Source organism: Triplophysa dalaica, chromosome 5 (genome assembly GCF_015846415.1).
Source record: "Triplophysa dalaica isolate WHDGS20190420 chromosome 5, ASM1584641v1, whole genome shotgun sequence".
Taxonomy (NCBI): domain Eukaryota; kingdom Metazoa; phylum Chordata; class Actinopteri; order Cypriniformes; family Nemacheilidae; genus Triplophysa; species Triplophysa dalaica.
This window is the reverse complement of record NC_079546.1, coordinates 2,279,756-2,295,209: the sequence shown is the minus strand read 5'-3', so window position 1 is coordinate 2,295,209 and position 15,454 is coordinate 2,279,756. Positions and strand designations below refer to the sequence as shown.

Below are 15,454 nucleotides of genomic sequence, written 5' to 3'. Positions count from 1 at the left end.
AAAGCTGTCGTTGGGATGCTTTCAAAAACTGAGTAAGAACATTAGCGAATGTCCTTAAAGAGAAAGATAAAGAGGATCTCACTATTGCAAACAGCTCCAGCGTAAAGTCCGTTGCCACAACTGCTCACGCCCCATCCTGTAAATGGACAGCTCCGCACTGACTCCTCCTTTCCTGTACATCCGAGATAATCCATCCATTTTGACTCAAGATATGAACCTGAATATGAGGTTGCCTGTAAAGCTTCACCACAGCCCAGCTCTCGACACAAAACCGTGGCATCTTCAAGACCCCAGTTAGTGTGACAAACTGAACCCCATAGACCGTTATAAAGCACCTGAAATCTTCCATCACATGGGCCGGTACCATCCACCAGCTTTACTTCTGCAGGAAAATATTAGTTTCACATATGAGCTCTTTCAGGCATTGAACTGTGTCATTAGAAGATCTTTTGTTTCAATCGATCATTTCAACTTACGACGACAGGTGACTCCAACATCTTGTTCATGGCTGGATGTACTTGTTCCTAAAGCCTTTGATGGACAGTTTTTCACAGACGACTCAGTCCCGGTACATCTCACATCATCCATCCACACAGGTCCAGAACCCTCTCCGAAGAAAGCTCCAGGCTTTACTGCTATAGGGAGCCCACAACCTACTTGTTTACACACCACTGAAGCATCTTTAAAATCATAGCCATCATCACAGACCGTTCCCCACAGATTGTTGTGTAAGACCTCCACTCTTCCAGAACACTGGTTACCTCCATTTACCAGTTTTACATCTAAAAGAGAGTGAACAGAACAATAAGTGGATGTTCAAAATCAGAATCCTCTCTTATATTTTGTCTCATAAGCTGTCAGTATGAAACAATGTCAAAAGGATCACATTTGATGGATTTTTATGTTTCTAGATTTGATGCAGAGTTGTACAGGTCAACGTTTTGTTTAATTTTCAACTACGTTCGCCTCTGGTAATCTGGTTACAGAGTTTTGAGCCGTCTGTTGTATGATTGAATGATGCCACTTGAAACACCATTTTCTAAACAAATTCAGGTTCAAATCATTTGGTTCTGACTTGTTCTGACCTTGCATATGCATTCTTAGTTTGAATGAAACATTGCTTTATACTTACTATACTTACTATATACTTATCATTTTCATGAACAGTTGTTGCAGATCACAAACTTTCTAACAAATGTTTACTTCAAACACATGTACAAAGTACACAGGCATGGAAAAATACAATTTCAAAATTATTTTCAGTTTTTCCAAATTAAATATTTAGGTGTGTAGTGGAAAATTATCCTTTTTGTTTCCTTCTGTGAACTACTAACAATATTTTTTACCAAATTTCAAATATATATAATTTATATATATTGTTTCAATTTGCATTTATTTGCAGAAAAGGAAGACTGGAGAAGCAGGTGGAAATAACAGAAAAGATGCTCTCTTTTTTCAGCCCTCAAATACTGCAAAGAAAACATGTTCAGATGAATATCTTTATTTATACAATTATTTAGGAAAAGTTCTGTGATTTTTATCAGTTCTTCTGTGTCTTGTCAGGCTGCCAGTCTTTCACATTGCTGTTGGATGACTTAATGTCACTCATGAGGTTTGACATTGTTAAAATTCAACAGATACTGGTCCGGAATGACCAAAGTGCATCTAGTATTGTCTCTTAATTTTTTTCCACTGATTTATGTTCACTGTAAAAAGTAAAAGATTCTCGGTGCTGGAAACCATGTTTAAAAGTGTCCCAAAATGAATTGCATTTTATCTTCAAATTAATTTTGAGAAATGTGCAAGAGCTCTAAAGACAGTTAATGTCTCTTCACCGACTCCATCATAAGAGAAATATTTTGACTCTGTCTTTTTAAATAACAGCTTTTAGTTTACAAACTCTCTTGTTCTTATTTACATACATTCCTTCACCTCAGTTTACAAAATACATTAATGTTATGGTTTTGAGTGACAATGTTTGTCATTAAAGAGAAATTTAGTTTGGATGTTATTGTGTGTAAGTTTGTTAATTGGGTGGCACTTGATAAAATCCCCAAATTCTGCATTATTACTTTTTTGGTCTAAGCAAATACGGGCGTAAAGAATCAGACCTACAGTTGTAAATATCAATTTAAGTAAACATTTGGCATGTGCAAGTAAAACTGACACTGGGCCTTTCTATTTTTAAATGAGAAATACTTGAATGTTGAGCCTTATTTATAAAAAAAACATTCTATGTTAATAAAGTTTTAGGAATGATCTTACTGTTGCAAACAACTCCTGCGTAAAGTTCGCTCACACAACTGCTCACGGCCCATCCGGTAAATGGACAGTTTCGCAGTGTCGACTCTGTTCCTGTACATGTCACATTATCCATCCATTTTGGCCCGTGAACTGTTGCTGAATACGAGGATGTTCCTGTAACTTCACCACAGCCCAGCTCTCGACACAAAACCGTGGCGTCTACCAGATCCCAACCAGTGTGACACACAGGACCCCACAGACCATTATAAAGCACCTGAACTCTTCCATCACATGGACCGGTACCACCCACCAGCTTTACTTCTGCAGAACACATTTTTTTTCACATACAGCATTAACCATTTCAGGCGTTGCATTTTATTATTATGAGATCTTTAGTCATCAACTAGACTTTCAATTTACCACGACAGATAACTCCAGCATCTTGTGTATGGCTGCAGCTGGCTCCTCCTAATCCGTTTGATGGACATTGTGTCACTGATGTCTCACTTCCAATACAGTTCACATCTTCCATCAACACGGATCCTGAACCCTGACCATAATAAGCTCCAATCTTTGCTGCTAAAGGAGGCCCACATGCCATGTTGTTACACACCACTGTAGCGTCTGATAAATCCCAGCCAGAATCACAGACCGTTCCCCATTGACCATTCTGTAAGACCTCCACTCTTCCAGAACACAGACTGGCTGAATTTACCAGTCTAATGTCTAAAAGAGGGTAGGCATGAACGTAAATAGATATAAAAAAGGAATTAGTGCAATTTATTATCTACAAATCTATTTAGCATAATTAAGTGTTAAATAATACCAAATACAGATATATAAACATTATATAAAGTCTAGTTTTTATGGTTTTAACATGACATAAAATTTTTAATTGAGGGAATACTACCGCTGTATCTATCCCACCTCGACAGAAAACTCCCGCATCATGTGTATGATAACAGTTGTGTGATCCCCATCCATTAAACGTGCAGTCCCTTAGTGATGACTCAGTCCCTGTACACCGAACGTCGTCCATCCATATATTTCCCGTACCCGATCCAAAGTAGGAATATTTGACTGCTTCAAAATTTGTTGGACATCCCAATTCTTTACACACCACTGTAGCATCAAGAACATCCCAGAGATCTGAACACACGGTTCCCCATACGCCATTATGATAAACCTCCACTCGTCCAGAACAAGAGTCGGGGCCGTTCACCAGCCTGACTGCAGCTAAACATCAATAAAGGACAAAAAAATTATGAAACGTTTTTAAAATGTCATATTTATTCACCATGTTGTTTCCAAAATGTTGTTATTTTATCGGTAAAACACAAAAAAAAAACTTTATGCAACTCTTCTCCATACAATGACAAACCATGCGGCATTGTTAAAATATGTGAAGGTGAACGAGATCCCTCTAAAAAATGATGGGTTACTACATCCAAACATTGGGTCAGAATAGTACAGACTCAGTCGTTGGGTTATAAATTTCCCCAAGTTGGGTTGTTTCAAACAAAAAATTCTTGGTTGCTTTAAACGATTTTAGCCCATTTATTTTGACCTAACTGTTGGGTTTGTCCATATTTGACCCAACGATGGGTTGTAAAAACCCAGAATTTTTATTGTATTTTCTGCGATTGACAACCAAAAATCAAGTCATACATTACTGTCAATGTAAGATTTGCATGAAGATTCTTCTTTTGTGTTAGCAGACAGGTTTAGAATGATATAGATTAGAACAAATAAAAATGACACACTAAATGTTTCAGGTGAACGACATGTAAGAATAATTCAAGGATTTTTAGCTCACGTTGACAGATGACTCCAGCAATATTTTTACGGATGCAGTTGCTTGTTCCTAATGCCTTTGATGGACAGTTTTTTACTGATGACTCAGTCCCAGTACATCTCAAGTCATCCAGCCACACAGGTCCTTGACCTTGTCCAAAGAAAGCTCCGGTCTTTACTTCTACAGGAGGCCCACATCCCACGGTTTTACACACGACTGCAGCATCTGTTAAATCCCAGCCATCACTACACACTGTTCCCCACTGACCATAATATAAGACCTCAACTCTTCCTGAACACTGGCTAGTTCCATTCACCAGTTTAACACCTAAAGGAGAATAACAAAATGAATAGAGGTCAAAAGAGCAGGAATATAAATTATGTGTGTGGGATCAAATTTTGATGGGTCGGATTTAGAAACGCAGTCAAAGAGCGAGAAATTTTGCTATTCAAAGAACATGGAATTGTTTTTTAAACTGTCTGCATATTGGTTCTCCTCTTGAGACGGCATTGTAGAGGTCAATGTTTCGCCTTTTCTCCATCATGTTTTCAGGAGATTTTGAGATTTCAGCCCGTCTTTTGTGCGTTTGAACTATGGCACATTGGGGTCTTACCCCAGACTTCTGTGGTTATATACTGCATAGGGATGTAACAATATTATCCATCGCGATAGCAAAATTGTCTCAATATGTGGTCACATGACTGTTTTAAGCGATAGGTCTTCAGGGCCTAACATAGGGAAGGTTAAAAAAATAATAGATGCTGCCTTTGTCAAGGTCCATCCGGTGCGATTTTTCGGTCATTTTACCCATCTCATGCTATACCTCATACCTCTAAGCAACAGCAATGATCAGCGGATTAAGAATAGAAGATGCTTGTGGCATGTTTCCAAATAATCATTTGTCATTTTAAAAAGAGCTATAAATACCGTGGAAGTTATACCAAGGTATTATCATACAGATATTGTTACATCCCTAATACTGCATGGATTCTCAGTTTAAATATTGAAATATAACAGACATTAAAATAAAATGTCATCTTTAATTAAGGTCAGGTGTGACTTAGCGAAGACGTTTCAGAAATGATCTTACTGTTGCAAACGGCTCCTGCGTAAAGTCCGTTCCCACAACTGCTCACGCCCCATCCGGAAAACGGGCATTGCCGCACTGACTCCTCAGTTCCTGTACATTGAAGATTATCCATCCATTTGTAATCATACACTGGACCTGAATATGAGGTTGCCTGTATAAGTTTCCCACAGCCCAGCTCTCGACACAAAACCGTAGCCTCTTCCAGACCCCAGCTTGTGTGACACACAGCACCCCACACACCATCGTAAAGCACCTGAACTCTGCCATCACATGGACCAGAACCTCCCACCAGCTTTTCATCTGCAGAAAATAAGTTTCATCATACAGCATAAGCTCTTTCAGGCGTTGCGCCGTATTTTTATGAGATCTTTAGTTATAAACAACGACTTCAACCTACTTCTACAGGAGACTCCAGCATCTTGTGTATGGCTGCAGTTGGCTGTTCCAAACTCCTGTGATGGACACTGTTTCACTGTTGACTCATTTCCAGCACAGCTCACATCTTCCATCCACACAAACTCCTCCCCCTCACCATAATAAGCCCCGGTCCTTACTGCTGCAGGAGTCCCACAACCCATCTCTTCACACACCACTGTAGCGTCTGATACATCCCAGGCATCATCACACACGGTTCCCCACTCTCCATTATGCATGATCTCTACTCTTCCAGCACACGAATTAGGTCCATCTGCCAGTCTTACATCTAAGAACGGACAAAACCATGAGGAGATGTGATTGTGTCATTCTTGCAATTTCTTGTATAAATTCTTTTACATAATCCTTAATACAGACAAGACAGGTCCAAATACTTTACATATTTATATACAGACATTTGGAGAGACTGGTGTACCAATATTAATCACTTGCTTAAATGCTTTCTGCCACACTACTCTTGTATGCATTTACAAGTATCTAAAGCAAAACATAAAAGAAAAACTTTCTATCCCCTCACCTCGACAGATGACTCCAGCATCAGCCGTGTGATCACAGTTGTTTAATCCCCATCCAGAAAACGCACAGTTCTTAAGTGTGGATTCACTTCTTGAACACAGAACATTAGCCATCCATACATTCCCCGAACCAGATCCAAAGTAAGAGTATTTGACAGCTTCAGCACCGGTTGGACATCCCAGTTCTTTACACACCACAAAAGCGTCACTGTAACTCCAGTCATTTGAACACACGGTTCCCCATACACCGTTGTGATAAACCTCCACTCGTCCAGAACATGAGTCGGGACCGTTCACCAGCCTGACCGCAGCTAAACATAAATACAGGAAAGAATGAAGTATGCTTTTGTTTAATTTCTGTTTTTGGGTGAACAACATGCAATGAGGACTTTTAGCTCACGTGCACAGACGACTCCAGCATCTTTCTCGTGGCTACAGCTCGTTATGTCCCATCTCGTGGATGAACAGCTCACCAATGAAGCCTCGGCACCAGAACATTGTGCCGCATCCATCCATACTTTTCCAGAACCTTGCCCAAAATAGGCACCAAGCTTCGCTTCTACGGCCATTGGAAAGTCCAGTTCTCTACACACCACCGCAGCATCCAACAGATCCCAGCCATTATCACACACCGTTCCCCACTGACCCTGTAAATTCATCTCCACTCGTCCTGAAAAAGGCTCGTCACCGTTCACCATCCTTATGGAGATCGATGCTAGTTCTAAAAATGGGTCAGAGATTAGAAATGCTCAATGGTTACATTCAGTGTGTACATTCAGTATTTAGCTCCTGTTTACCTAGACAAGTGACTCCAGCGTCTTCACCGTGTCCACAGTTGTGTGTTCCCCAACCCGGGTGTCCACAGTTTAGCAGTGTGGACTCACTGCCACCACAAGCAACATCATCCATCCATATTTGCCCTGAACCTTGTCCAAAATAAGCAAGCACATTCACTTCTATGGCAGGTCCACAGCCCAGTTGTCTACACACCACTGCAGCATCTGATAGACCCCAGCCACCATCACACACAGTTCCCCAAATTCCATTATAATAAACCTCCACTCGTCCAGCACAGGAGTTGGGACCGTTCACCAACCTCACAGAAGCTTCGACTGGAGGTCCTTTTCCAAAATCTGCGCGTACATATCAAACACACAATTAGATAAATATGATTCAAAGAATGGAATAAATTTAGTACATAATAATACAAAGAGTAGAAATTATGACATCCAAAATCTTTGTGTATTTACAAGACATGTCAAGTGCGGTGTACGTTTTCATTGACAAATTGTGTTTCCAATCATTTAATACAAGCGTAGTGACCAGATGCTCAACACAATTTATAAACAAACGGCATGTTTCTTCTTACCAAGCAAGATAACCAGGCACAAGGACAATAACATGATGTCTGCAGAAAAAAATCAAATCAATTTAAATAATTTGTCTGACACATTTGAATCATCATTTATATTGTTCTTTTGAGGTTTAGCAGTAACTTTCTGCCGCAAAAACAAAATACAGTCATCACTTTTACATTTATTACAAAATTGTGCATTAGTTACTAAATTATGCAACATATAAATTTATTAAAGGGGAAATTACAGAACGAGTTAAAAGCATTTAAGGCAAACAAAATACTACATCGGTGATAATTCTATGAAATGACAGTAAAATAAAGCCATTCACCAACCTTACACCTCGTAAAATATCTCAGTCCAGTTCTGCACCTTCTCTGTCCTTTGTGTGAGTCAAGGAGAGGTCAATATGTTTTCTTTGGACTAAGAAACACCTGCTCTCTCTGCTCCTCCTCTAACGAACAGAGTCTTGTGGTGCCATCTCAAAAAGGTATTTGTTCCACCTATGTGGAATGATCTGCCTGCTGCTACAAGATCTGCAGATTCTGTAGCCATCTTTAAGAAACGTCTGAAAACACATCTCTTCCGTCAACATCTGACTGATCTGTTCTAACTCTATTTTCTTCTCTAATCTTTTATAAAAAAAATATATATATATGAATGAATGGTTCTGTATACGGTGTTAGGTTATATGAGACCAGTCCTCTTTTTTTGTTTTACTTATGCTGTCCCAATTGCTTCTATTGCCTACACCACCTGTAAGTCGATAAAAGCGTCTGCTAAATGACTATATGTAAATGTAAAAAGGACTCAGCAGACAACGTTACTATTTACATTTATACATTTAACAGAATATTAATAAGAGATAGTTTATCAGCATGCACACACTTTCAGTCCATAACTAGAAAAAATACTCTCCATGAAATTTTAAATTAATGATTAATTGACTACAATCTAAGATGTTTATCTTTCACATGTTTTTGTCTAGATGTATGTTTCACACAGTGCTGTAGTACTTGAGTCCGGACTCCAGACATTTTTCTGTAGTCTCGGACGACTCAAACTGCTCTTGGTATTTGCACTCCGACTCGGTCATTGGACCATTCGCCAAATGTTCTAGTTGGTCTCAACCAAGTCCGATGATATTTTCTCCTTCCAAACAAAATGATTGACGAAGCATAGATATGTTTATATCTCTTGAATTCCTTAAGTTTATTCTCTATCCTTTTAGGGTAGGTTATTCCAGGTTATTCCTTAGGGTAGGTTATTAGGGTAGTACAACTTCACTGGAAAATCTGAAGTTGTACTTCGGTTTATATGACTCTGTAATTACTTTAGGTATAGCAATTTCACCAATGACCTAATTCTGACATAAGTTTGCATCTGTGTTTTCTGGATTCATCATTTTGTGTTCAAAGCCAAACGTATGCCTCATAATTGATTTAATGGCACATCATAGACAACATTTTAAATGGGTCAAGGTTCAAAGCAGGGAAACTCATTCATAAAGCTGTGGGCAAAACTACAGTCTGTCTGTATTTATTTAAGTCCAGAAGACCATATTTGGCGGGTCAAAAACCACCCCGGCCTGTGAGAAAATTTGCAATTCAAAGCCCATGGAAAAAATGTCAAATTTTAGGAATGCAAGACTAAACATTTGTGTATATTTACATGAACAAACTTAAAAACCTCATGCCAGCAGCGTTATTTAAACATAAGTTTGCATAAGTTTAAAAGTCCTGCATGTATACCCTGACAACCTTAGAAATACAAATTCTACACATGATATCCTAAATTGGCAGGTAAAAAATATACAAGACAAGTCAAAAGTCTAAAAGCCAAAGCTCAGAAAGCTTGAACTCAAACAATCGTGTTTACTGTGACAGGTTTGTCTTTAAAATGATACCAGACCCGAACTTAAAAATGAAACCTTGCTGAGTGGTTTGAAAAATAAAAAATGTTTGGAAGCCCAAATAAACACACTGACACATGAAAGTATGAACTTCTTTCTCTTTAATTGAATGCCATGCCAAACATGTCAAGGGCATTACAGCAACCCATGGTATTACGTTACGCTACATATAATTCAATCACAATTTTTTTTAATGAATTAGTTTTATGCTTTAACATTTTACATCCCACTGGATTCTTACTTCATCATTAATAGTTGCAACCCAAATGTAAACTTTCTGATTCTAAGTTCTGTTATACATGAAGCATGATTTAACTACCACAAAAATGCAGGTTCAATATGATTATTATTAGATCAATAAGAAAAATGATGTGATCTTTAATATTCGATTATTAAAGCTGAGACAGTGAAGCAAAGGTGAACATAAAAAGATCACCATCACAATACAATAAATAATTCTGTGTTTTTATATCCTTTGATACATTTTAAAAACAATTACAACATTTTTGTCACAAAAAATTCAATAAATAGTTGTATGTTTCTGACTTGCATTCAAAAAGCACCTGTGAAAACAAAATGTATTCAAATTGTAATACTAGATCAGTAATATATATGTATGTACTTTATATTTATTACAGCAAAAAGTAAATATTTCTGAAGATAAGAAATCTTTATAAGTGTGTCAAGTATCTTATTTGTATCTTTATAAGAGAGTCAATGTTCATCCATTAACTTAATCATTGCCTTGTGTCCCTCTTTCTAGATGAATAATGTTTCAAGAGAAAGGAACATACCTGTAGTTGTACTCTTTAGGTGGAACACCCTCCTATCTTGCTGTGTTTTCCAGTCAACCAAATAATTCCCTTTACTTTCAACCGCTTGGCTTATCTGTAAAATTTTATGAATTGAAACTGAATCAACACACAAAGACTAGCATAAATTGTGAAAATATTATTTCAGGCATTAAACAAAAAACCCATTACTGAAAAAAGAAATGTAAATTAGGGAACTGGACGTGGTAAAATGCTAACTTGTATCTAGGCTTTGGCCTACAAAACTACACATATTGTTTTAGACTTCATTCCGCTTTTCTATTGCACGCTCTTTGCTTTCACTGGAAGCAGTTTGGACATGCCCTAAAACGACGCATTGTCCCACAAGGTCAGGGTTGATGGATCTTCCTGTGGGTTACATGCAGGTCAGACATTAAGCTACTCTTCTCTGGACACTGACAGCTTTAATAAGATGTGAATCCCTCCTCGTTGAAATCTTCATAGTTGGACATGGAAAAATACATCATTGTCACAAAGAAACCTAATAATATCTACTGGTTGCCTGTATTTTAGAAACAGCCACTAGATGACAGTGCAGTAAAAGAAGCAAGAGAAAGACATAATGATTAAAAGAGTAACCACCTGTAGAGACATTTGAGAATACAGCATACATGCTGAACAAAACGGTAACAATTTCTTAAATGTATTTATTTGTGAAAGTTTTTTTACTTTTCATGTTAAGGAGTTTACAGCTGTTTCTGCTCTCCCCTATATACCACACAAATATTGTAAATATTATACTTTATACTTTGCACACTATAAAAACTTGATGTAGTTTTGCAGCAGGTTTGCAAGTAACTAACTGCATATTTAATTACTACTTAAAACTTTAGTGCTGTTTTCAGTTTGATTAAACTAAACTAAAATAACTATTTTCTTCCAAAGCATTTTTGGCTTTTTGTAGTAAAAAATATTTCTTGCAGGTCTAGTCCTCCATATTAGATGTTTAATCTTATTTATGAAAGAAAATATAAGAAATAAGAAAGTTTATGTTTATGATAAATTTTCAATTAAATCTAAAGTACGTAACTGGCAAACCAGCTGCAAAACTATAGGAAGTTTTACACTGCACATTAAAATTAATGTTACCTCACCTTGTCCATAAGTTTCTTCTTAATATTCGGGTCATTTAAATCGACATCACTCTGAGCTGTTATCAAAATCCGTACCACGGCTCTTTTCACAAGATCTGTGTCAATAAACATGAAAATATTATAGCAAGAATGGTTTCATGTAAAAGCATTGATTGAAAATTTGATCCATATAGCATATTATTCAACTTTTTTTTAAATACAGTTTGAATATAAAACTCAAATCCACATTGAATCTTACGGTTGCACACAACTCCTGCGTAAAGTCCGTCTGGACAACTGCTTACGCCAGATCCGGTAAACGGACAGTTCCACAGCGACAACTCATTTTCAGTACACTCAAGATTATCCATCCATATTGACCCAGCAAATGGACCCACATATGACATAGTCTGTTCAGCTTCACCACAGTCCAGCTCGCGACACAAAACTGTCGCTTCTTCCTGACCCCATCCAGTGTTACAAACAGACCCCCATTGCCCCTTATGGAGAACCTGAAGTCTGCCGTTACACGGACTCGTCCCATCCACCAGCTTCATATCTGATATTTGGATCACATACAGTATGAGCTTTTGTAGGCCATTATATTGTTTTCTCATGAGAGCATTAATCATAATCAATGATTTCGACTAACCTCGGCAGATGATTCCTACATCATGCCCAGAACAACTCAGATCCTCCAACACGGTTCCTGAACCCGGACCGAAATAAGCTCCGGTTTTTGCTGCTTCAGGAGTCCCACAACCCAAGTTTTTACACATCAATTTGGCATCTTTTAAATCCCATCCAGCATCACAGATCGTTCCCCACTCATCATTATGTAAAACCTCCACTCTCCCAGAACACACGTTGTCTCCATTCACCAGTCTCACATCTAAATGAGAGTGAACAAAACCATGAGTAGATGTTCACAAGCTCTCTGTTATGGATGCTTGGTCTCATAAAGCTGTGGGTGTTAAATAACAGTATCAATGTGACCACATTTTATGGGTTGAGACTAGTCCTAGACTAAAATAAAATGTATAGGTTTGTACATTTTCTGTAGTGTGCAGCCACGGACAAAATTAAGACACCATTCCAAATTATTTTCAGTTCTTTTGAATTTACTATTATGTGTTTATGTAAAATTATTATTTTTGTTTCATTCTGTAAACTACTGAAAATATTCCTCTCATATTTCAAATAAAAATATTGTTTCCATTTTCAATTATTTTGCATAAAAAAGAAAACAAGTTAACATAACTGAAGAGATGCTCTGTATCTGTATATTTTCACATTCACTTTTAAGCAATACAACAGTCATTTTTGTAGACGTATTTAGGAAAAGTTAATTAAGTTAACAAGTAAATTGTTTATGGGACAACCTTTATCACAGTTTCATGGGTCTATTTGTTGGATGATTATGTCACTCCTGAGGTTTGTTTTTTGATTGACATTAAGAAATGCAAATTTTGAATGATCTCTAGTTTTTTTCCGCGGCTGTTCAATGCACAGAAGTAACGTATAAAGTTTAAACATTGCTTAAAGGTAGCAAACTGTGTAAATGAGTGCTTTAAGATTAAAAAATACATTCAAATCTGTAAAGGTGACGAACAAAGCCAGCGCATTTTAAAGTAAGCATTCAGCATGTCTGCAGACAAAACTGATGTGGGACTTTTTGGGTTTTAAAAATAGCAAGATACTTAAAAGCCTCATTTATAAAACATATTCTGCAATAGCTGCGACTCAACGAGGAAGTTTAAAAAGGATCTTACTGTTGCAGACAACTCCTGCGTAAAGTCCGTCCCCACAACTGCGCACGCCCCCTCTGGTCAACGGACAGCTCTGCAATTTCACCTCAGTTCCTCTACATTCAAGATTATCCATCCAAATCGGCTCATCAAATGGACCCACAAAGGAGGTGGTTTTCACGATTTCACCACAGCCAAGCTCTCGACACAAAATTGTAGCATCTTCCAGACCCCAACCAGTGTGACACACAGCACCCCATTGACCATTATAATGCACCTGAAGTCTTCCATCACATGGACCGGTCCCATTCACCAGCATTACTTCTGTATAAATTTTGGTTTAACAAAGTTAACACACACAGCATTAGCCCTTTAAGGCACTGAATTGTATAAAAATGAGATCTTTAGTGATAAACCATCACCTTGACAGATGACTCCCGCATCTCGTTCGTGGATGCACGTACTTGTATGGAATTCACTGGATGGACAGTCTTTAACGGTTGACTCGTTCCCGTAACAATTAACATCTTCCAGCCACACGGGTCCAGAACCCTGTCCAAAGAATGCTCCAATCTTTGCTTCTACAGGAGTTCCACATCCCAAATTCTCACACACGACTTCAGTGTCTGATAAATCCCAGCCTTCATCACAGACCGTTCCCCACTGACCATCATGCAAAACCTCCACTCTTCCAGAACACTGGTTAGCTCCATTTACCAGTCTAATATCTAAAGCAAAATGGACAAAGCATTTAGTAAAGTAATGAAAGTAATGAGGAAGCAAAATAATGCGAGCCTCCATCCTACCTCGACAGATGACTCCAGCATCATTTTCATGGGCACAGTTGTGTATTCCCCATCCACTTGACCTGCACTGAGTTAGCATCAACTCAGTCCCTGTACACTGAACATCGTCCATCGATATTGATTCCAAACCAGGTCCGAAATAGGCCAATGTTTTGGCTTCAGCGTTGGATGGACATCCCAGTTCTTTACACACCACTGCAGCATCAGTAGAGTCCCAGTCATCTGAACACACGGTTCCCCAAACGCCCTTATGATAAACCTCCACTCGTCCAGAACAAGAGTCGGGTCCGTTCACCAGCCTGACCGAAGCTAAAATAAAAAAGGATGTTATTAAAATGCTTAAAATGTTGTTTTAAAAATGCATGTTGCTATGTATGTTTATTGTGCAACGCAATAAAATAATTTTTCTCAAAAATCTTTATGCATCTTCGCAAAGGAAAATTACATGATAGAACTTGAAAAAGATTTTAAGCTCACATGTACAGACAACTCCAGCATCTTTTGAATGGTCACAGTTTTGAATGTCCCACTTTGTTGATGAACAGCTCAAGAGTGAAGCCTCACTCCCATTGCACTGTGCAGCATCCATCCATATTTTTCCAGAACCTTGACCAAAATAAGCACCACTTTTCACCTCTACAACATCACCACAGCCCAGTTCTCTACAAACCACCGCAGCATCCGACAGATCCCAGCCATTATCACACAGCGTTCCCCACTGACCATTATAATAAATCTCCACTCGTCCAGAATAGAAGTTAAAACCGTTCACCAACCTAATAAAGGCTGATGTTACCAACAAACAAGATCGGGTATTAGAAATGCTTAGCATTTTATGACAATATCGTCGGTACAATTAAGCAATTTGTGTTTAGGAGGCATTTACCTTCACAAATGACTCCGGCGTCTTCACCATGCAGACAGTTGTGAACTCCCCAACTCGCCCTTTCACAGTTTATCAGTGAGGACTCGCTGCCAAAACAGTTGACATCATCCATCCATATTTGTCCTGAACCTTGTCCAAAATAAGCAACCATCTTCGCCTCTTTAGCATTTCCACAGCCCAGTTCTTTACACACCACTGCAGCATCTTTTAGATCCCAGTAATCGTCACACACAGTTCCCCAAATTCCATTATAATAAACCTCCACTCGTCCAGCACAGGAGTTGGGACCGTTTACCAACCTCACAAGAGACTGGCCAAGTGCTCCGTTTCTAAAATCTGTATGGCACATACAGTCATAGATCATCATGGATACTAAATACATCCATTTTTATAGACCAATTCAGATGCTGATAGATTGAAAAATTCAATATGAGGCGCTTAACACGGTTTATTATAAAGGGAGATTTAAAATAAAACAAATATATAAAAAGCTGTTTCTTCTTACCCAACAGAAGAATGAGCCACAAGAAATAAAACATGTTCCTGAAAAGAAATTACAAATGGTTAATTTTATCGGTTGAATAAACAAAATAAAGAAGTTTCTTTTTGAAACCAAACTATTAGAAAAAATAACAGAGAACACAATTACCCTTGACATCCCATTTACTTTTGTCGTCAAGCAGAATTCATAAAATAACTGAAATGTATGTTTGCGTATTGAATCAAAATAGCCACACCAGAAAAACAATCATAGTCAAAATA

The 15,454-nt window shown here is 38.1% G+C and overlaps 2 protein-coding genes across 2 annotated transcripts; both read right to left on the bottom strand.

The window, feature by feature from the left end:
• Positions 1–41: 41 nt before the first annotated feature.
• Positions 42–2,845, bottom strand: LOC130421217 (scavenger receptor cysteine-rich type 1 protein M130-like). The gene is given in 4 exon segments (XM_056748998.1): positions 42–429; positions 473–782; positions 2,266–2,565; positions 2,665–2,845. Coding segments are annotated over 4 exon segments (1,179 nt in total).
• Positions 2,846–5,088: 2,243 nt separating this feature from the next.
• LOC130421216 (deleted in malignant brain tumors 1 protein-like) lies at positions 5,089–15,059 on the bottom strand. Its single transcript, XM_056748997.1, has 13 exons — positions 14,650–15,059; positions 14,284–14,618; positions 13,807–14,115; positions 13,465–13,728; positions 13,025–13,324; positions 11,905–12,144; positions 11,512–11,811; positions 7,449–7,487; positions 6,853–7,212; positions 6,456–6,794; positions 6,082–6,390; positions 5,527–5,832; positions 5,089–5,429 (listed from the first exon to the last, which is right to left on the bottom strand). Exons 1-13 carry the CDS (start codon positions 15,057–15,059, stop codon positions 5,089–5,091), a joined length of 3,852 nt encoding a protein of 1,283 aa, XP_056604975.1.
• Between the last annotated feature and the right edge of the window lie 395 nt (positions 15,060–15,454).

Bases quoted from the DNA above. Each gene is read 5' to 3' on its own strand.
- LOC130421216 (XM_056748997.1), bottom strand. From the start codon at position 15,059: ATGATGATCTATGACTGTATGTGCCATACAGATTTTAGAAACGGAGCA. The intron at 6,391-6,455 runs GTTGTTCACCCA...ATTTATGTTTAG, and splicing joins GCTAAAAGTCCTCATTGCAT to CTGCGGTCAGGCTGGTGAAC. The intron at 5,430-5,526 runs GTAGGTTGAAGT...TATTTTCTGCAG, and splicing joins TGCTGGAGTCTCCTGTAGAA to ATGAAAAGCTGGTGGGAGGT.